The following is a 22,732-nucleotide window of genomic DNA, read 5'->3' as shown; positions in this document are numbered from 1 at the left end:
CCGCGCAGCAATGAGGGAGGTCACCAACATCCTCCTCTGGGCAGAGAGATATGCTCTGTCCTTCTCGGCAATATTCATTCCGGGAGTGGACAATTGGGAAGCCGACTATCTAAGCCGGCAGGACATGCACCCGGGAGAATGGTCACTACATCCCCAGGTGTTTTGGCAACTGGTCCGCCGGTGGGGAAAACCACAGATCGACCTCATGGCGTCCCGCCTGAACCATCAGTTGCCTCTTTACTACTCTCGGACGAGGGACCCGGCGGCGGCGGGCGTGGATGCTCTCACGGCTTCTTGGAATTTCCAGTTCGTTTACCTTTTTCCTCCGTTCCCACTGTTACCGCGGGTTCTGCAGCGCATCAAGAGAGAAGATGCTCTGGTCCTCCTGGTGGCTCTGGATTGGCCACGCAGGGTTTGGTACTCCACCCTACACCTGTTGTCGGTAGCCGAGCCTTGGCCCCTGCCACTACGAGACGATCTTCTACAGCAGGGTCCTTTTCTTTATCCAGACTTACGCAGGCTATGTTTGACGGCGTGGCTGTTGAGAAAGCCATCTTGAAAAGGAAGGGGATTCCTCGTACGGTTATACCTACTATGCTTCAGGCTAGAAAGTCAGTCACATCTTCGCACTACTACCGAATTTGGAAGGCGTGTTCTCCTTCTGTGTTTTGCTTAGCCCGCCTTCTCCGGTTTTTGCAGGCGGGTTTTTTAGCAGGCTTTCGACTGGGTTCACTAAAGGTGCAGGTCTCTGCTCTTTCGGTTTTCTTTCAGAAAAAGTTAGCCCTGCTGCCGGAAGTTCAGACTTTCTTTCAGGGGGTGCTTCGAATACAGCCTCCTTTCCGCCCTCCGACAGCACCATGGGACTGGTCCTCTCCTTTCTGCAGTCCTCTTTGTTTGAGCCCCTGGAATCAGTGGAGATCAAATATCTCACTTGGAAGGTGGTTCTTCTCCTGGCGCTGGCTTCAGCTAGACGTGTGTCGGAACTCAGGGCTCTCTCTTGTAGGTCGCCTTACCTGGTGTTTCATACGGATAGGGCCGAGCTTCGTACTCGTATGTCTTTTCTACCTAAGGTGGTGTCTGATTTTCACATCAATCAGCCTATTGTGGTTCCAGCACTCTCGGGGGACTCTCCGGATGCAAGATCATTGGACGTTGTCAGGGCGCTCAAGATCTATGTGGATAGGACTTCAGCTATTCGGAAGTCAGATTCCTTATTTCTCTGACGTCCTAGTGGATGCTGGGAACTCCGTAAGGACCATGGGGAATAGCGGCTCCGCAGGAGACTGGGCACAAAAAGAAAGATTTAGGACTACCTGGTGTGCACTGGCTCCTCCCCCTGTGACCCTCCTCCAAGCCTCAGTTAGATTTTTGTGCCCGACCGAGTAGGGTGCAATCTAGGGGGCTCTCCTGAGCTTCTTAGATAAAAGTTAGTTTTAGGTTTTTTATTTTCAGTGAGACCTGCTGGCAACAGGCTCACTGCATCGAGGGACTAAGGGGTGAAGAAGCGAACCTGCCTGCTTGCAGCCAGCTTAGGCTTCTTAGGCTACTGGACACCATTAGCTCCAGAGGGATCGAACACAGGCCCAGCCTCGGAGTCCGGTCCCAGAGCCGCGCTGCCGGCCCCCTTACAGAGCCAGAAGCAAGAAGAGGTCCGGAAAATCGGCGGCAGAAGACATCAGTCTTCATCAAGGTAGCACACCTCACACTGCGGTCACTGATGGGTGCAATATTAACACCTTGGCTGGCAAAAATACATCACATATAACCCCCAGGGCTATATGGATGTACATTAACCCCTGCCAGAATCCATAAAAATGCGGGAGAAAAGTCCGCGAAAAAGGGGCGGAGCTATCTCCTTCAGCACACTGGCGCCATTTTTCCCTCACAGCTCCGTTGGAGGGAAGCTCCCTGGCTCTCCCCTGCAGTTAATACACTACAGAAAGGGTTAAAAAGAGAGGGGGGGCACAATTTAGGCGCAGTATACAATATATATGCAGCTATAAGGGAAAACACTTTTTTATAGGTGCTATCCCTGTGATATATAGCGCCCTGGTGTGTGCTGGCATACTCTCCCTCTGTCTCCCCAAAGGGCTTTGTGGGGTCCTGTCCTCTATCAGAGCATTCCCTGTGTGTGTGTGCTGTGTGTCGGTACGGCTGTGTCGACAGGTATGTGGAGGATAATGAGGTGGAGGCGGAGCGAATGCCTGTAAATAGGTTGTCACCCCCTGCGGGGTCGACACCGGTGTGGTTGAACTTATGGAAGGATTACGTGAAAGTGTCAACTCCTTACATAAAAGGTCGACGACACGGAACAGCTGGCTACTCAGCTTGTGCCTGTTCCAGTGTCTCAAATGTCATGGGGGGCTCTAAAATCGCCCGCTACCTCAGATACTGACTCCAGTGTCGACATTGATGAGACTGGTGTACCCTCCAAATAGGTCCACCCGTTACAGGATTGAGGCAATGAAAAATGTATTACACATTTATGATTATACCCCAGGTACCACATAAAAGGGTATTGTGTTTGGTGAGAGAAAACTATTAGTAGTTTCTCTATCGTCCTAAGTGGATGCTGGGGTTCCTGAAAGGACCATGGGGAATAGCGGCTCCGCAGGAGACAGGGCACAAAAGTAAAGCTTTTACAGGTCAGGTGGTGTGTACTGGCTCCTCCCCCTATGACCCTCCTCCAGACTCCAGTTAGATTTTTGTGCCCGGCCGAGAAGGGTGCAATTCTAGGTGGCTCTCATAAAGAGCTGCTTAGAGAGTTTAGCTTAGGTTTTTTATTTTACAGTGATTCCTGCTGGCAACAGGATCACTGCAACGAGGGACAGAGGGGAGAAGTGAACTCACCTGCGTGCAGGATGGATTGGCTTCTTGGCTACTGGACATGAAGCTCCAGAGGGACGATCACAGGTACAGCCTGGATGGTCACCGGAGCCACGCCGCCGGCCCCCTCACAGATGCTGAAGCAAGAAGAGGTCCAGAATCGGCGGCTGAAGACTCCTGCAGTCTTCTTAAGGTAGCGCACAGCACTGCAGCTGTGCGCCATTTTCCTCTCAGCACACTTCACACGGCAGTCACTGAGGGTGCAGGGCGCTGGGGGGGGGCGCCCTGGGAGGCAAATGAAAACCTTTAAAAAGGCTAAAAATACCTCACATATAGCCCCAGAGGCTATATGGAGATATTTACCCCTGCCTAAATGTACTAAATAGCGGGAGACGAGCCCGCCGAAAAAGGGGCGGGGCCTATCTCCTCAGCACACGGCGCCATTTTCTGTCACAGCTCCGCTGGTCAGGAAGGCTCCCAGGTCTCTCCCCTGCACTGCACTACAGAAACAGGGTATAACAGAGAGGGGGGGCAAAATAAATGGCAATATATTAATATAAAAGCAGCTATAAGGGAGCACTTAATCATAAGGCTATCCCTGTCATATATAGCGCTTTTTGGTGTGTGCTGGCAGACTCTCCCTCTGTCTCCCCAAAGGGCTAGTGGGTCCTGTCTTCGTATAGAGCATTCCCTGTGTGTCTGCTGTGTGTCGGTACGTGTGTGTCGACATGTATGAGGACGTTATTGGTGTGGAGGCGGAGCAATTGCCAAATATGAGGATGTCACCTCCTAGGGGGTCGACACCAGAATGGATGCCTTTATTTGTGGAATTACGGGATAGCGTCAACTCGCTTAAGCAGTCGTTTGCCGACATGAGGCGGCCGGACACTCAATTAGTGCCTGTCCAGGCGCCTCAAATACCGTCAGGGGCTGTAAAACGCCCCTTGCCTCAGTCGGTCGACACAGACCCAGACACAGGCACTGATTCCGGTGGTGAAGGTGACGAATTAACCGTATTTTCCAGTAGGGCCACACGTTATATGATTTTGGCAATAAAGGAGATGTTACATTTAGCTGATACTACAGGTACCACTAAACAGGGTATTATGTGGGGTGTGAAAAAACTACCAGTAGTTTTTACCGAATCAGAAGAATTAAATGACGTGTGTGATGAAGCGTGGGGTGCCCCGATAAAAAAACTGCTAATTTCAAAGAAGTTATTGGCTTTATACCCTTTCCCGCCAGAGGTTAGGGAGCGCTGGGAAACACCTCCTAGGGTGGACAAAGCGCTAACACGCTTATCAAAACAAGTGGCGTTACCCTCTCCTGAGACGGCCGCACTTAAAGATCCATCAGATATGAGGATGGAAAATATCCAAAAAGGTATATACACACATGCAGGTGTTATACTACGACCAGATATTGCGACTGCCTGGATGTGCAGTGCTGGGGTAGTTTGGTCAGAGTCCCTGATCGAAAATATTGATACCCTGGACAGGGACAATATTTTACTGTCGTTAGAACAAATAAAGGATGCATTTCTTTATATGCGTGATGCACAGAGAGATATCTGCACACTGGCATCACGGGTAAGTGCTATGTCCATTTCGGCCAGAAGAGCTTTATGGACACGACAGTGGACAGGCGATGCGTAGAGGAGTTATTTGGGGTCGGTCTATCGGATTTGGTGGCCACGGCTACGGCCGGGAAATCCACCTTTCTACCTCAAGTCACTCCCCAACAGAAAAAGGCACCGACCTTTCAACCGCAGCCCTTTCGTTCCTTTAAAAATAAGAGAGCAAAGGGCTATTCATATCTGCCACGAGGCAGAGGACGAGGGAAGAGACAGCAACAGGCAGCTCCTTCCCAGGAACAGAAGCCCTCCCCGGCTTCTACAAAAGCCTCAGCATGACGCTGGGGCTTCGCAAGCGGACTCGGGGGCGGTAGGCGGTCGTCTCAAGAATTACAGCGCGCAGTGGGCTCACTCGCTGGTAAATCCCTGGATCCTGCAGATAATATCTCAGGGGTACAGGTTGAAATTAGAGACAGAGCCACCTCGCCGTTTCCTGAAGTCTGCTTTACCAACGTCCCCCTCCGAAAGGGAGACGGTTTTGGAAGCCATTCACAAGCTGTATTCTCAGCAGGTGATAGTCAAGGTACTTCTTCTACAACAAGGGAAGGGGTATTATTCCACTCTTTTTGTGGTACCGAAGCCGGATGGCTCGGTAAGGCCTATTCTAAATCTGAAGTCCTTGAACCTGTACATAAAGAAGTTCAAGTTCAAGATGGAGTCACTCAGAGCAGTGATAGCGAACCTGGAAGAAGGGGACTTTATGGTATCCTTGGACATCAAGGATGCGTATCTCCACGTTCCAATTACCCCTCACACCAGGGGTACCTCAGGTTCGTTGTACAAAACTGTCACTATCAGTTTCAGACGCTGCCGTTTGGTTTGTCCACGGCATCTCGGGTCTTTACAAAGGTAATGGCCGAGATAATATTTCTTCTTCGAAGAAAAGGCGTATTAATTATCCCATACTTGGACGATCTCCTAATAAGGGCAAGGTCCAGAGAACAGCTAGAGATGGGTTTAGCACTATCTCAAGAGGTGCTAAAGCAGCACGGATGGATTCTGAATATTCCAAAATCCCAATTAATGCCGACAACTCGTCTGCTGTTCCTGGGGATGATTCTGGACACAGTTCAGAAAAAGGTTTTTCTTCCCGAAGAAAAAGCCAAGGAGTTATCTGACCTGGTCAGGAACCTCCTAAAACCAGGAAAGGTGTCTGTACATCAATGCACAAGAGTCCTGGGAAAAAATGGTAGCTTCTTACGAAGCAATCCCTTTCGGCAGATTCCATGCAAAGGGATCTGTTGGACAAATGGTCAAGGTCGCATCTTCAGATGCACCTGCGGATAACCCTGTCGCCGAGGACAAGGGTATCCCTTCTGTGGTGGTTGCAGGAGGCTCATCTATTGGAGGGCCGCAGATTCGGCATGCAGGATTGGATCCTGGTGACCACGGATGCCAGCCTGAGAGGCTGGGGAGCAGTCACACAGGGAAGAAATTTCCAGGGAGTGTGGTCGAGCCTGAAAAAGTCTCTTCACATAAGCATTCTGGAACTAAGAGCAATCTACAATGCTCTAAGCCAGGCGAAACCTCTGCTTCGAGGAAGACCGGTGTTGATCCAGTCGGACAACATCACGGCAGTCGCCCATGTAAACAGACAGGGCGGCACAAGAAGCAGGAGGGCAATGGCAGAAGCTGCCAGGATCCTTCGCTGGGCGGAGAATCACGTGATAGCACTGTCAGCAGTATTCATCCCGGGCGTGGACAACTGGGAAGCAGACTTCCTCAGCAGACACGACCTTCACCCGGGAGAGTGGGGACTTCATCCAGAAGTTTTCCACATGCTATTAAACCGTTGGGTAAAACCAATGGTGGACATGATGGCGTCTCGCCTCAACAAGACACTGGACAGGTATTGCGCCAGGTCAAGAGATCCGCAGGCAATAGCTGTGGACGCGCTGGTAACACATTGGGTGTACCAGTCGGTATAGGTGTTTCCTCCTCTGCCTCTCATACCAAAGGTTTTGAGGATTATACGGCAAAGAGGAGTAAGACTAGTGGCTCCGGATTGGCCAAGAAGGACTTGGTACCCGGAACTTCAAGAGATGGTCACGGACGATCCGTGGCCTCTACTTCTGAGAAGGGACCTGCTTCAGCAGGGTCCTTGTCTTTTTCAAGACTTACCGCGGCTGCGTTTGACGGCATGGCGTTTGAATGCCAGATCCTAAAAGGAAAAGGCATTCCAGAAGAAGTCATTCCTACCTTGATAAAGGCAAGGAAGGAAGTCACCGCGAAGCATTATCGCCGTATTTGGCGAAAATATGTTGCGTGGTGCGAGCAGCGGAGTGCTCCGATGGAGGAATTTCAACTGGGTCGTTTTCCTACATTTCCTGCAATCAGGATTGTCTATGGGTCTCAAATTGGGATCTATTAAGGTTCAAATTTCGGCCCTATCAATATTCTTCCAAAAAGAATTGGCCTCAGTCCCTGAGGTCCAGATTTTTATCAAAGGAGTACTGCATATACAGCCTCCTGTGGTGCCTAAGGTGGCACCGTGGGATCTAAATGTAGTTTTAGATTTCCTCAAATCCAATTGGTTTGAACCACTAAAGAATGTGGATTTGAAATATCTCGCATGGAAAGTGACTATGTTACTGGCCCTGGCTTCGGCCGGGAGAGTATCTGAACTGGCGGCTTTGTCTTATAAAAGCCCTTATTTAATTTTCCATTCGACATAGGGCAGAGCTGCGGACGCGTCCGCATTTTCTCCCTAAGGTGGTATCAGCGTTTTACCTGAACCAGCCTCTTGTAGTGCCTGCGGCTACAGACGACTTGAAGGACTCCAAGTTGTTGGACGTTGTCAGAGCCTTAAAAATATACATTTAAAGGACGGCTGGAGTCAGAAAATCTGACTCGCTGTTTATACTGTATGCACCCAACAAGTTGGGTGCACCTGCTTCTAAGCAGTCGATTGCTCGTTGGATTTGTAACAAAATTCAACTTGTACATTCTGTGGCAGGCCTGCCACAGCCTAAATCTGTTAAGGCCCATTCCGCAAGGAAGGTGGGCTCATCTTGGGCGGCTGCCCGAGGGGTCTCGGCATTACAACTCTGCCGAGCAGCTACGTGGTCAGGGGAGAACACGTTTGTAAATTTTTACAAATTTGATACCCTGGCAAAGGAGGACCTGGAGTTCTCTCATTCGGTGCTGCAGAGTCATCCGCACTCTCCCGCCCGTTTGGGAGCTTTGGTATAATCCCCATGGTCCTTTCAGGAACCCCAGCATCCACTTAGGACGATAGAGAAAATAAGAATTTACTTACCGATAATTCTATTTCTCGGAGTCCGTAGTGGATGCTGGGCGCCCATCCCAAGTGCGGATTATCTGCAATACTTGTACATAGTTATTGTTAACTAATTCGGGTTATTGTTTAGGAAGCCATCTTTCAGAGGCTCCTCTGTTATCATACTGTTAACTGGGTTTAGATCACAAGTTGTACGGTGTGATTGGTGTGGCTGGTATGAGTCTTACCCGGGATTCAAAATCCTCCCTTATTGTGTACGCTCGTCCGGGCACAGTACCTAACTGGAGTCTGGAGGAGGGTCATAGGGGGAGGAGCCAGTACACACCACCTGACCTGTAAAAGCTTTACTTTTGTGCCCTGTCTCCTGCGGAGCCGCTATTCCCCATGGTCCTTTCAGGAACCCCAGCATCCACTACGGACTCCGAGAAATAGAATTATCGGTAAGTAAATTCTTATTTTTTCCTGCATCTAAGAAATTAAATGAGGTGTGTGAGGAAGAGTGGTCTTCCCCCGGTAAGAAATTGATAATTTCTACAACGGTTATTGGCAGCGTACCCTTTCCCGCCAGAGGATAGGTCACGCGGGGAAACACCCCATAGGGTAGATACAGCGCTTACACGCTTATCAGAAAAGGTGGCACTACCGTCTCCGGATACGGCCGCCCTGAAGGAACCTGCTGATAGAAAGCAGGAGGTTACCCTATAAGATATAGTCACACACTAGGGCATGATAATGCGACCAGCCGTTGCTTCGGCATGGATGTGCAGTGCTCCCGCTGCGTGGTCAGATTCCCTGTCGGAAAATAACTATGGATAGGGACAATATTTTGCTGAAAATAGAGCATATAAAAGACGTGGTCTTATACATGCGTGATGCACAGAAGGATATTTGCCGGCTGGCATCAAAAATAAGCGCTAGGTCCATTGCCGCCAGACGGGGGTTATGGACTTGGCAATGGTCAGGCGATGCCGACTCGAATCGGCACATGGAAGTTGCCCTATAAGGGAGTAAAACTGTTTGGGGATGGTTTTTCAGACCTCCTTTCCACAGAGACTGCTGGGAAATCGATTTTTTTGCCACAGGCTACCCCACAACAAAAGAAAGCACCGTATCAAGTACAGTCCTTTCGGCCCCAGAAAAGCAAGAGGGCTAGAGGCTCATCCTTTCTGCCGAGAGGCAAAGGTAGAGGAAAAAGCTGCAACACACAGCTAGTTCCCAAGAGCAGAAGTCCTCCCTGCGTCCGGTAGGTCCACAGCATGGTGCTGGGGCTGCTCAGGCGGACCCGGGTACGGTGGGGGCCCGTCTCAGGAATTTCAGCACACAGTGGGCTCTCTCACATGGATCCCTGGGTCCTTCAAGTAGTATCTCAGGGGTACAGGCTGGAGTTCGAGACGTTCTTCCCCCCGCCGTTTCCTAAAATCTGCCTTACCGGCACCTCCCTCTGCCAGGGAGACGGTGTTGGTGGATATTCAACACTATAATCACAACAAGTGATTGTCAAGGTGCCCCTCCTTCAGCAAGGAAGGGGTTACTATTCCACAGTGGTTGTGGTACCGAAACGGTTCGGTGAGACCCATCTTGAAATTAAAATGCTTGAACTTTTATATCAGAAGATTCAAGTTCAAGATGGAATCGTTCAGGGCGGTTATTACGAGCCTGGACGAGGGGGATTACAGGGTCTCCCTGGACATCAAGGATGCGTACCTGCATGTCCCCATTTACCCCCCTCACCAGGAGTACCTCAGATATGTGGTACAGGACTGTCACTATCCGTTCCAGACGCGGCCGTTGGAGTTGTCCACGGCACCGAAGGTCTTTACCTAGGTAATGGCCGAAGTGATGATACTCCTTCGCAAGAAGGAAGTTTTTATTATCCCGTACTTGGACGATCTCCTGATAAAGGCGAGGTCCAAAGAACAGTTGGTAGAGGGGGTAGCACTCTCTCGGGAAGTGCTACAACAGCACGACTGGATTCTCAATATTCCAAAGTCACAGCTGGTCCCGACGACACGTCTTCTGTTCCTGGGAATGTTTCTGAACGCAGACCAGAAAAGAGTGTTTCTTCCAGTGGAAAAAGCCGAGGGGTTGTCATCTCTAGTCAGAGACATCCTAAAACCAGGACAGGTGTCGGTACATCAATGCACACGAGTCCTGGGAAAAATGGTAGCTTCGTACGAAGCATAATTCCATTCGGAAGACTCCACGCAAGGACGTTCCAGTGGGACCTGTGGGACTAATGGTCCGGGTCCCATCTACAGATACAACAGCGGATAACCCTGTCAGCAAGAAACAGGGTGTCGCTGCTGTGGTGGCTGCAGAGGGCTCATCTACTAGAGGGCCGCAGATTCGGAATACAGGACTGGGTCCTGGTGACCACGGATGCCAGCCTTCGGGGCTGGGGTGCAGTCACACAGGGAAGAAATTTCCAAGGAGATTTCGCTTCACATAAATATTCTGCAGCTAAGGGCCATTTACAATGCCCTAAGCCAAGCAAGGCCCCTGCTTCAGAACCAGCCGGTACTGATCCAATCAGACGACATCACGGCGGTCGCCCATGTACACAGACAGGGCGGCACAAGAAGCAGGATGGCGATGGCAGAAGCCACAAGGATTCTCCGATGGGCGACCTACACCCAGGAGAATGGGGACTTCATCCAGAAGTTTTCCAAATGCGGGTAAACCGTTGGGAATGACCACGGGTGGACATGATGGCGTCCCGCCTCAACAAGAAGGCGGGACGCCAGGTCAAGGGACCCTCAGGCGATCGCTGGGGACGCTCTAGTGACACCGTGGGTGTACCAGTCGGTTTATGTGTCTCCTCCTCTACCTCTCATACCCAAGGTACTGAGAATAATAAGAAGGCGAGGAGTGAAAACCATACTCGGGGTTCCGGATTGGCCATGAAGAGCTTGGTACCCGGAACTTCAAGAGATGCCGGCAGAGGACCCTTGGCCTCTGCCGCTCAGACAAGACCTGCGGCAGCAGGGACCCTGTCTGTTCCAAGACTTACCGCGGCTGCGTTTGACGGCATGGCGGTAGAACACCGGATCCTAAAGGAAAAGGGTATTCCGAAGGAAGTCATCCCTACCCTGATCATAGCCAGGAAGGATGTCACCGCAAGACATTATCGCCGCGTTTGGCGAAAAATTTGTTGCTTGGTGGGAGGCCATGAAGGCCCCGACGGAGGAATTTCAACTATGTCGATTCCTGCACTTCCTGCAAGCAGGGGTGACGTTTGGGCCTCAAATTGGGGTCCATCAAGGTCCAGATTTCGGCTCTGGCGATTTTTTTCCAGAAAGAACTGGCTTCACTGCCTGAAGTTCAGACTTTGGTTAAAGGAGTACTACATATTCAGCCTCCTTTTGTGCCTCCTGGGGCACTTTTTGGATCTCAACGTGGTGTTGGATTTCCTAAAGTCGCATTGGTTGAGCCACTTAAATCCATGGAGCTAAAGTATCTCGCGTGGAAAGTGGTCATGCTGTTGGCCTTGGCCAGGCGTGTGTCAGAATTGGCGGCTTTGTCATGTAAAAGCCCTTATCTGATTTTCTATATGGATAGGGCAGAGTTGAGGACTCGTCCTCAGTTTCTCCCGAAGGTGGTCTCAGGTTTTCACTTGAACCAACCTATTGTGGTGCCTGCGGCTACTAGGGACTTGGAGGATTCCAAGTTGCTGGACGTAGTCAGGGCCCTGAAAGTTTTATTTTTCCAGGACGGCTGGAGTCAGGAAAACTGACTCGCTGTTTATCCTGATGGCACCCAACAAGCTGGGTGCTCCTGCTTCTAAGCAGTCTATTGCGCGCTGGATTTGTAGCACTATTCAGCTGGCGCATTCTGCGGTAGGATTACCGCAGCCTAAATCAATAAAAGCCCATTCCACAAGGACGGTGGGCTCATCTTGGGCGGCTGCCCGAGGGGTCTCGGCTTTACAACTTTGCCGAGCAGCTACTTGGTCAGGGGCAAACACGTTTGCAAAATTCTATGAATTTGATACCCTGGCTGAGGAGGACCTGGAGTTCTCTCATTCGGTGCTGCAGAGTCATCCGCACTCTCCCGCCCGTTTGGGAGCTTTGGTATAATCCCCATGGTCCTTACGGAGTTCCCATCATCCACTAGGATGTCAGAGAAAATAAGAATTTACTTACCGATAATTCTATTTCTCGTAGTCCGTAGTGGATGCTGGGCGCCCATCCCAAGTGCGGATTGTCTGCAATACTTGTACATAGTTATTGTTAACTAATCGGGTTCTTGTTGTGAGCCATCTATTCTGAGGCTCCTCTGTTATCATGCTGTTAACTGGGTTTCATATCACAAGTTGTACGGTGTGATTGGTGTGGCTGGTATGAGTCTTACCCGGGATTCAAAATCCTTCCTTATTGTGTACGCTCGTCCGGGCACAGTATCCTAACTGAGGCTTGGAGGAGGGTCACAGGGGGAGGAGCCAGTGCACACCAGGTAGTCCTAAAGCTTTCTTTTTGTGCCCAGTCTCCTGCGGAGCCGCTATTCCCCATGGTCCTTACGGAGTTCCCAGCATCCACTACGGACTACGAGAAATAGAATTATCGGTAAGTAAATTCTTATTTTGTTCTCTACGATGCTGCTCGCCGGGGTTGGCCGGCTTCTAAACAGACTTTGTCTCGATGGATTCGACTAACCATCAGACAATCTTATTTGGCGGCTTCTCGGGAACCTCCATCTTCAATTTCGGCGCACTCTACGCGCTCGGTGGGACCTTCGTGGGCGGCTGCCCGTGGGGTCTCCATCACTACTTTATGTCGGGCGGCTACTTGGTCGGGCCGACATACCTTTGTCAAATTCTACAAGTTTGACACGTTTGCGGCCTCTGCATCGCAGTTTGGCCGAGCGGTCTTACAGGACTCTCAGCGCTCTCCCACCCGTTTTGGGAGCTCTGGGACGTCCCCATTGTAACTGTACTCCAGTGGCCCCTAGTGGATGAAAGAGAAATCAGGATTTTGGTACTTACCGATAAATCCCTTTCTCCGATTCCACAGGGGCCACTGGACGCCCACCCAGCCCTGTTCCTCCTTTCTGGTTTAACGGTTTGCAGATCACTATGTGACTGTTTGTTTGGTACAGTTTAACCTTTTTTGGTTAGGTTAAGTTCCAGAGTTGTTTTTTTTTTAGAGATGAGCGCCTGAAATTTTTCGGGTTTTGGTTTTGGGTTCGGTTCCGCGGCCGTGTTTTGGGTTCGAACGCGTTTTGGCAAAACCTCACCGAATTATTTTTGTCGGATTCGGGTGTGTTTTGGATTCGGGTGTTTTTTTCCAAAAACACTAAAAAACAGCTTAAATCATAGAATTTGGGGGTCATTTTGATCCCAAAGTATTATTAACCTCAAAAACCATAATTTACACTCATTTTCAGTCTATTCTGAATACCTCACACCTCACAATATTATTTTTAGTCCTAAAATTTGCACCGAGGTCGCTGTGTGAGTAAGATAAGCGACCCTAGTGGCCGACACAAACACCGGGCCCATCTAGGAGTGGCACTGCAGTGTCACGCAGGATGTCCCTTCCAAAAAACCCTCCCCAAACAGCACATGACGCAAAGAAAAAAAGAGGCGCAATGAGGTAGCTGTGTGAGTAAGATTAGCGACCCTAGTGGCCGACACAAACACCGGGCCCATCTAGGAGTGGCACTGCAGTGTCACGCAGGATGGCCCTTCCAAAAAACCCTCCCCAAACAGCACATGACGCAAAGAAAAAAAGAGGCGCAATGAGGTAGCTGTGTGAGTAAGATTAGCGACCCTAGTGGCCGACACAAACACCGGGCCCATCTAGGAGTGGCACTGCAGTGTCACGCAGGATGGCCCTTCCAAAAAACCCTCCCCAAACAGCACATGACGCAAAGAAAAAAAGAGGCGCAATGAGGTAGCTGACTGTGTGAGTAAGATTAGCGACCCTAGTGGCCGACACAAACACCGGGCCCATCTAGGAGTGGCACTGCAGTGTCACGCAGGATGTCCCTTCCAAAAAACCCTCCCCAAACAGCACATGACGCAAAGAAAAAAAGAGGCGCAATGAGGTAGCTGACTGTGTGAGTAAGATTAAGACAATTTTATTTTAGGTTTTGGAGTCCTTTTTTTACTGATATTTGGTGTTTTGGTTTTGACATGCTCTGTACTATGCCATTGGGCATCGGCCTTGGCAGACGACGTTGCTGGCATTTCATCGTCTCGGCCATGACTAGTGGCAGCAGCTTCAGCACGAGGTGGAAGTGGATCTTGATCTTTCCCTAATTTTGGAACCTCAACATTTTTGTTCTCCATATTTTAATAGGCACAACTAAAAGGCACCTCAGGTAAACAATGCAGATGGATGGATTGGATACTAGTATACAATTATGGACGGGCTGCCGAGTGCCGACACAGAGGTAGCCACAGCCGTGAACTACCGCACTGTACTGTGTCTGCTGCTAATATATAGACTGGTTGATAAAGAGATAGTATACTCGTAACTAGTATGTATGTATAAAGAAAGAAAAAAAAACCACGGTTAGGTCACTGGTATATACAATTATGGACGGGCTGCCGAGTGCCGACACAGAGGTAGCCACAGCCGTGAACTACCGCACTGTACACTGGTTGATAAAGAGATAGTAGTATACTCGTAACAACTAGTATGACGACGGTATAAAGAATGAAAAAAAAACCACGGTTAGGTGGTATATAATACAATTATGGTTGGACGGACTGCCTGCCGAGTGCCGACACAGAGGTAGCCACAGCCGTGAACTACCGCACTGTACACTGGTTGATAAAGAGATAGTAGTATACTCGTAACAACTAGTATGACGACGGTATAAAGAACGAAAAAAAAACCACGGTTAGGTGGTATATATTATAATACAATTATGGATGGACGGACTGCCTGCCGAGTTCCGACACAGAGGTAGCCACAGCCGTGAACTACCGCACTGTACACTGGTTGATAAAGAGATAGTAGTATACTCGTAACAACTAGTATGACGACGGTATAAAGAATGAAAAAAAAACCACGGTTAGGTGGTATATAATACAATTATGGTTGGACGGACTGCCTGCCGAGTGCCGACACAGAGGTAGCCACAGCCGTGAACTACCGCACTGTACACTGGTTGATAAAGAGATAGTAGTATACTCGTAACAACTAGTATGACGACGGTATAAAGAACGAAAAAAAAACCACGGTTAGGTGGTATATATTATAATACAATTATGGATGGACGGACTGCCTGCCGAGTTCCGACACAGAGGTAGCCACAGCCGTGAACTACCGCACTGTACACTGGTTGATAAAGAGATAGTAGTATACTCGTAACAACTAGTATGACTATGACGACGGTATAAAGAAAGAAAAAAAAAACCACGGTTAGGTGGTATATAATACAATTATGGATGGACGGACTGCCTGCCGAGTGCCGACACAGAGGTAGCCACAGCCGTGAACTACCGCACTGTACTGTGTCTGCTGCTAATATAGACTGGTTGATAAAGAGATAGTATACAATACTACTAATATACTGGTGGTCAGGCACTGGTCACCACTAGTCACACTGGCAGTGGCACTCCTGCAGCAAAAGTGTGCACTGTTTAATTTTAATATAATATTATTTATCATGTACTCCTGGCTCCTGCTATAACAACCTGCAGTGCTCCCCAGTCTCCCCCACAATTATAAGCTTTATATACAATACATTGATGTGCAGCACACTGGGCTGAGCAGTGCACACAGACTGAGTCACTGTGTGACTGTGTATCGTTTTTTTCAGGCAGAGAACGGATATATTAAATAAAACAAACAACTGCACTGTCTCTGGTGGTCACTGGTCACTGTGGTCGTCAGTCACTAAACTCTGTCTGCACTCTGCACTCTCTTCTAATCTACAGTATCACAGCAATCTCTCTCTCTCTCTCTCTCTTCTAAATCTAATCTAAATGGAGAGGACGCCAGCCACGTCCTCTCCCTATCAATCTCAATGCACGTGTGAAAATGGCGGCGACGCGCGGCTCCTTATATAGAATCAGAGTCTCGCGATAGAATCCGAGCCTCGCGAGAATCCGACAGCGTCATGATGACGTTCAGGCGCGCTCGGGTTAACCGAGCAAGGCGGGAAGATCCGAGTCGCTCGGACCCGTGAAAAAAAAAAGTGAAGTTCGTGCGGGTTCGGATTCAAAGAAACCGAACCCGCTCATCTCTAGTTTTTTTGTGTTATCCTGGTTTACATGGCGGCATTAACCACCTCTACATTCAAGTTTGTTTGTTACAGCTCTCCTCGGGCACAGTTTTACGTAGACTGGCTTGGAGGGAACATAGTAGGGGAGGAGCTAGCCACAGTGTTAGAATTTTTAAAGTGCCAGCTCCCAATTACTGCCTACTATTTCCCCATTGTAACTGTACTCTAGTGGCCCCTGTGGAATCGGAGAAAGGGATTTATCGGTAAGTACCAAAATCCTGATTTTTTTTTTTTTTTTTTTTTACGCCCTTTTAACCTTGTAAGGAAAGTGTTAGGAATTGTGTATTAATGTGTGTGTGTGTGTGTGTGTGTGTGTGTTTTTGTAATTCTATTGTAGGCAAGAAATATTTTTGCTGCCCTCGGTGATGGCAGTGGGGAGGAAGAGGACGAGGAAGAAGAGCAGAAGGCAAAAAAAGATAAAGGCAAAATAATAAAGGTAAGCTGCGCACCACTACACCAATATTATTCTAATACTCTGCTGTGCCATAATATGTAGACGTAGCTGATCTATGCATCTCGCATGTTGTGTCATAGGAGGAAGAGCCCAAAAAGCAGAATAAGAAAGGAAAGAAAAATGAAACTGTCAGACAGAAGGTACTCTTCAGTTGGTCCATGTCCTCCCTCTCCAGCCTTATTTTGGGGCAGTTGTATTAAGCCTTGGAGAGTGATAAAGTGGAGAGAAAGTACCAGCCAATCAGCTCCTGTCATTTTTTTTATACACAGCCTGTAACATCGCAGCTCGGAGCTGATTGGCTGGTACTTTCTCTCCACTTTATCACTCTTCGGTGGGTATTCAATTGTTTGAAAAGTCAGTTTGGTGTCTGCTTTTTCCTATCTGATAGGAAAAAACAGACACCCAACTGACTCTTCAAACCTTTGAATTCCCCCCCTCCTTCAAGGCGTAGTACAGCTCCCCCTTTATTTCTGTTTCTTATGATTTAATACTTTCATTTCAGCCTCCTAAAGATGAGCAAGAAATTGAAGAGGAGGCTCAGAAGGAAAGTTCTAAAAGCAAAGTGAGTATCTCCTCCAACTGAGACACTGAGCAAATAGCGGAGCCTACCCCTTCCCATGCTGGGTCACACTGAGCAATTAGCGGAGCCTGTTCCTCCCCCTGCTGGGTGACCCTGCAATTAGCGGAGCTTGCCCCTCCGACTGCTGGTTGACCTTGCATTTAGCGGAGCTTGCCCCTCCCCCTGCTGGGTGACCCTGCAGTTAGCGGAGCTTGCCCCTCCCCCTGCTGGGTGACGCTGCAGTTAGCGGAGCTTGCCCCTCCCCCTGCTGGGTGACGCTGCAGTTAGCGGAGCCTGCCCCTCTCCCTGCTGGGTGACCCTGCAGTTAGCGGAACCTGCCCCTCCCCCTGCTGGGTGACCCTGCAGTTAGCGGCGTTTGCCCCTCCCCCTGCTGGGTGACACTGAGCATATAGTGGATCCTGTCACTGCCCACTGCAGGGTGACCCAGACAGAATGGTGTCAACGAGGCTGTTCCTCCCTCTGCAGGGCAACCTAGAGGAAGCCATGAGATTGTACCTTTCGTCTGTTGGGTAACCTAGAGGCAAAAACCCTAATTCTATAAATGGTTATGAATTTGACCGTCCCCTGCAAATTGAAAAGGAAATTCATTCTTGTTTTTTCTCTTAACAGAAACCTCCCCCTAAAGCTCCCCCTAAACCTCCCCCTAAAGCTCCTGATCTGAGTGAAGATGAAAAGGAAAAAGAAAAGGACAAGAAAAAACCTAAAAAGAACAATAAAAAGCCAAAACCTACACAGGTAACTTCCCTCAACTTTGATGTATTGTACATCATGCCTCAGTTATGTCACAAGTTTGCAGTGCAATGTATACGCTGCTTTTTCATGAATAACAAAATAGGTGCTTCTACTGTGTTGTGACTGTGCAAGAAACAATGGAATTAATCTGCTGTTTTTCACAACAAAACAAATATACAAAAATTAGTGTAAGACAGTAGATGCTTTCCACAGATGGGAGCAAAACATTAACCCTGCAGTAACCTAAACTATGTACTTGTAGTCCGTAAACTTTCTGCACTCAGCTATTAACTGTTAGTTTGCCAGTGTCCGGGTGGAAGCAGATTGGATGGGGGTTTGTGTGGTTGCGCATATCACCACTTATTACCCCAGCAGCGCAGATTTTCCTGCACTCTTCTATGCAGCGTAAAGCAAAATCTGCCCTGTTGGTGGCTGTGTGGTGACGGAGGATAATTGTTTGGTACTCATACACCTTAAGGCCATCACCGCTCGTTAAATTGCCCCCTGAGAATGGTTAATCTTCTTATTGTTAATCGGACGTGTTCGTGAAGCCAATGTAACTCTGGTTGGGTGACACCGAACTGCATGTTCCGTCATGTGATACGCTTTGTTTTGTGTTTGCGCCTCTACAGATCTGGTTTATTTGGCATCACCTGCTCCATGTGTACTGTACTAGTTATAGGTTTATGGCAGGGTTTTATCAGGTAGTACAGAGGACACGGTGGATTATGTGTTTGAGGGAGAGCCTAAACTGTTCCTGGAGTGTGGATGCCCTCCGATGTCCCTAGCACCCCCTGCAGGTCAAATAAACAACTTGGCTCCCTGTTTTTAGGATTGGTTTGCACACACTGTCACCCATCAATTCTCTCTAGATATGAGAGTGCACAGCTCCCGGCGCGCCTGGTGTCGTCATAGAGACCGTACTGCCTGGCTGCGACCTAGAGCTCTTACTCACTTGTGTTACTGTTTTCTTTCCTGCAAATAGAATCGTTTTGATGAGGACGATGAAGAAGCCGGAAGCGCTGGCTCTGAAGAAGGGGTGAGTCCAGGAACTGTAGCTCTACTATGGGGAGGAATCCAATACTGAAGGAAGAATAAACAAAACAAAAACTATGTTTAAAAAAAAACCTTGGTGATCCTAGAACCAAAAAAAGTACAGGGGGTAGAAATTTGATTGAGTACAGTGTGCGGAGCTATGGCGGGAGTTGGTTAGCTGGTCAGCCATGTAACTTTGGTGTACAGCATTGGCTTCGTGGGGGGAGGGCATGTGTCTGTTAGGAGGCAAAGAGTAATTGTGTATCTGACACTTGGCTTCTCCAGCAGTCTGATGATGAGGAAGGGGAAGAGAAGACAGATGCTACTGAAGATCCTTTTGCAAACCTAAGCAAGAAAGAGAAGAAGAAAAAGAAGAAACTGGTAAGCAGCACATTGTCCTAATTCAGAGGTGGAAGCAATGCTAATGTTTGTGCAGTCGGGCAATTTTTTTGTGCTGCGTCTGAGTAGCACTGTGCGTGCCTCACGATTAATTACCAATGGCGGTGGCAGTGAGGATTGGGACACAGTGATTGACAATCAGTGCGCATTTATGTGAGGTAACTGAGCAGCTATAGGTTGATGGCGTGACCAATGTGCGTCCAATGGTGCTTTGTACGCATGTGGCAGGTTAGGGACACCGCCTCTATACAGATTCCAGCGGCTGTGGCATACCTTCGCAGTTATGCCGCATATAAAGATGCATTCTCAACGGGATTTGCACCCATTTCTGTTTGTGTATTATAACCCTATCGCCAATTTACATGTGTTGTGGTGTGGTTGTCTGTAAAGCTTAGCCTGTTAGGGTTAAGCTTGCAGTAAGGCCAAACCAGTTATTTGTTTTGCTCTTACTGCAGGCTTGGTCTCCTTATTTGGTACAACCTTAACGCAGGCCTGGCCTGGTTCTTTGGTGCGGGCTTGGCCTGGTTCTTTGGTGCGGGCTTGGCCTGGTTCTTTGGTGTGGGCTTGGCCTGGTTCTTTGGTGCGGGCTTGGCCTGGTTCTTTGGTGCGGGCTTGGCCTGGTGTTTTGGTACACCCTTATTGCAGGCTGGCCTTCTTAAATAATTTGGTTTGTCTTTACTACATGCTTGGCCTCATTATTAGATATGGCCTTACTGCAGGCTTGGCCTCATTATATGGTAAACCTTTCTGCAGGCTTACCCTACGTTTCTGTGTCCTCTTGTGAGATGTCTGACAGACTTGTCTTTCTCCTGTCTGGGTCCCTTAGTTAGATTATGAGAAACAAGTGGCCACAATGAAGAAGGCGACCGCAGCAGAAAATGACTTTTCAGTATCACAAGCAGAACTGTCGTCACGTCAAGCCATGCTGGAGAACGCATCTGATATCAAGGTACTTCTGGTTTCTGCCAGTTATAAAGAACATTTATAAATGGGGATTATGTGCAGGATACCTTTCTATACATAGTGTTTCTTATGAGTTGTCTCCGCTCTTAGCTGGAGAAATTCAGTATATCTGCCCACGGAAAGGAGCTGTTTGTCAATGCTGATCTATATGTGGTTGCTGGGCGCCGCTATGGTTTGGTCGGTCCTAATGGGTGAGTCATTGGCAATAATTTAAGCTTCTGTTCTGCTCCTTCTTTTCGTTTTTGTTTTGTTTATTCTCCTGTTTTATTAATTCTCCCTGTCAGGAAGGGAAAGACCACTCTCCTCAAGCACATTGCCAATCGGGCACTGAACATTCCCCCAAACATTGACGTATTACTGTGTGAGCAAGGTAGGAAGCGCTGCCTTTGAGTTACCTTCGAGCCTTCGTTCTTGGCAGTATTTGGTTTTCATTCCGGCTCTCTCTTCTTACCCGCAGAGGTTGTGGCTGATGAAACACCAGCTGTCCAGTCTGTTCTTAGAGCTGATACGAAAAGGCTGAAATTGTTGGAACAGGAGAAAAGATTGCAGGCCCGACTGGAGAAGGGCGATGACAGCGCAGCGGAACGGTTGGAAAAGGTAACAGTGCTTAGCCGTTGGAGATGTAGCAGAGGTAGTGATGACTAAAGTATGGAAGTAGAAGAACCTTCTCTGAGTGTTATCTGTACTCCCAGGTGTATGAGGAATTACGAGCCACTGGAGCTGCCTCAGCAGAAGCAAAAGCTCGGAGGATCTTGGCTGGTCTCAGTTTTACTCCAGAAATGCAGGACAGGGAGACCAGGAGATTCAGTGGAGGCTGGAGGATGAGAGTGTCATTGGCCAGGTAACCGCACTCGCCCATTTCACCTCTTCTTCATTATCTTATTATCTCCTTACCCTCTTTGTGAGCCTATTATACTCTCCCAGTGGTTCCCAAACTTTCCTAAATCATGGCGTCCTAGAGTATAACGGCACCTCTAGGCCAGAAGTTTCTTACTAAGAAATTCAGCCAAGTTTATTAGATTAGGTATATGGGGCTTCCCTGTCATTCAGTTTTATGATGGGTAAAACGAGTTGGGTATGGGATTTTGGCATGCTGACACCTCCGGTATCCTGAGTGCCGGTAACATAACCGCATCCCGGTAAAACCATAGTAGATTGATTTGGCCCTGGAACTCCAACCCCTGGCTTTCATGCCTGTGCCCGTGGCACCCAGTTTTAAACCACTACTCTTATCTCCTTGTCTTACTGGAGCAATTGACCTATTTTATGGCTTCTCCTTGGACATGCGTGAAGCCACTTCTATTCTAAACTTGCAAATGGTCATGCTTCAAATAACAATGAAATGCAATGAAAATCATATGTTCTCCCATCTCAAGCATGGAGGCTGACGTGTAACAGGCTGGTTTGTAAACCACACCCAAAAGGCCTTCTATACGCAGCAGCTAGGACAACATTAGGCAGTATTTTGAAACCAATACAGAAAAGAAGTAAGCCTGCCCTTGGTAAATACGCTTTCATTTTTCTGGGGGCACTGCTAGACCTTGGGGAGTAGAGGGCGCTGTGACGGGAACAGGCATCTATTCTAACTGCAACTTGTTTGTTGGTTTCTCCTTCCCCCTCTACACCTCTCCAAACAATTGGGCTCCATTTATATCCAATTAAGGAGCACTGGGTCTATCTGGTGTAGGGTTGGCCATCAGCAGTCGGGCTTCCAACATCAAATCTATTTGAGGATATAACCATCGATGGTTATAGTGTATGCATGTGTATTAGCAGTCAGAGCTTTAGGCATACGCAAATGAGCTGAGCTGTGGACACCACTCCTAGGTATCCATAGCTGGAAAAAAAACATTGGCTGGACATTGGAAAGCAGCATTCAATGGCTGGCAAATATTGAGCAGCCACAGTTCAATGGGAAAAGTACTATTAGATCAGGAACATTGTTGTTGCTATCTGATTCCGATGTCCTTCCCTAATCTGGTGTAGTGTGGTGACCGGAGCTTGGGCATTTTAAATTTACTTGCAAAAAGCTCAAGCCTGCTCCTCCTCATTACCCCCATTGGCTGTTTGTAGACTCCAGTATCTTTCCATCATTACATCTTTTGTTTTTTTTTTTGCCCCCAGCATCCTTTGTTATCCTGTTTTCATATTGCTAGTAGTGTTACTGTCTCGATAATTTGCAGCCTTGTACGTGTCATTGTGGTTTCTCTGTGTGATCTGTTTCAGGGCTCTCTTCATGGAACCAACTCTCCTCATGTTGGATGAACCAACAAATCATTTGGATCTCAATGCCGTCATCTGGCTCAACAAGTAGGTTTCTCAGTGCACAGAGAATGGTGTTTGGGGTTCTGGTATGGTCACATCCTGTGGGTATGGACAGCCATTTCTTCTCTGATCTTCCTCCTGCCACCTGGAGACCTAGCATTATAATGTGTGGATAGATGGTGTATCTAAGGGATATGGTTGTGGAATTGAGGCAGAAAAGATGAAGCTATGGAACAAAACTTTGGGGTAATATGTGATTTGGGTATATATATATATAACCTCATTGGGCCCTAAGATGAGTTATGTAGAGTGTGTAGAACTGGGCAGCAGCCTTGCATGCACATTCATATAGATGTACTGGGGGTGAGC

General features: G+C 48.4%; 1 protein-coding gene across 2 annotated transcripts in view; it reads left to right on the top strand.

The window, feature by feature from the left end:
* The window catches only part of ABCF1 (ATP binding cassette subfamily F member 1), an 83,401-nt gene that overhangs the window by 53,060 nt on the left and 7,609 nt on the right, over positions 1-22,732 (top strand). The window contains exons 6-17 of one of the 2 annotated variants that reach the window (XM_063938015.1): positions 16,273-16,371; positions 16,470-16,529; positions 16,892-16,951; positions 17,579-17,704; positions 18,687-18,740; positions 19,025-19,117; positions 19,962-20,084; positions 20,189-20,289; positions 20,383-20,468; positions 20,556-20,695; positions 20,791-20,939; positions 22,325-22,408. In XM_063938015.1, the coding sequence (XP_063794085.1) occupies positions 16,273-16,371; positions 16,470-16,529; positions 16,892-16,951; positions 17,579-17,704; positions 18,687-18,740; positions 19,025-19,117; positions 19,962-20,084; positions 20,189-20,289; positions 20,383-20,468; positions 20,556-20,695; positions 20,791-20,939; positions 22,325-22,408 (1,175 nt within the window). Of the gene's footprint in view, positions 1-16,272; positions 16,372-16,469; positions 16,530-16,891; positions 16,952-17,578; positions 17,705-18,686; positions 18,741-19,021; positions 19,118-19,961; positions 20,085-20,188; positions 20,290-20,382; positions 20,469-20,555; positions 20,696-20,790; positions 20,940-22,324; positions 22,409-22,732 lie in introns of both variants that reach the window. The other variant, XM_063938014.1, reaches the window with a different exon arrangement.

Source organism: Pseudophryne corroboree, chromosome 8 (genome assembly GCF_028390025.1).
Source record: "Pseudophryne corroboree isolate aPseCor3 chromosome 8, aPseCor3.hap2, whole genome shotgun sequence".
Lineage (NCBI taxonomy): Eukaryota > Metazoa > Chordata > Amphibia > Anura > Myobatrachidae > Pseudophryne > Pseudophryne corroboree.
Note: the sequence above shows the minus strand (reverse complement) of the source record. Positions and strands in the feature narration are given on the sequence as shown.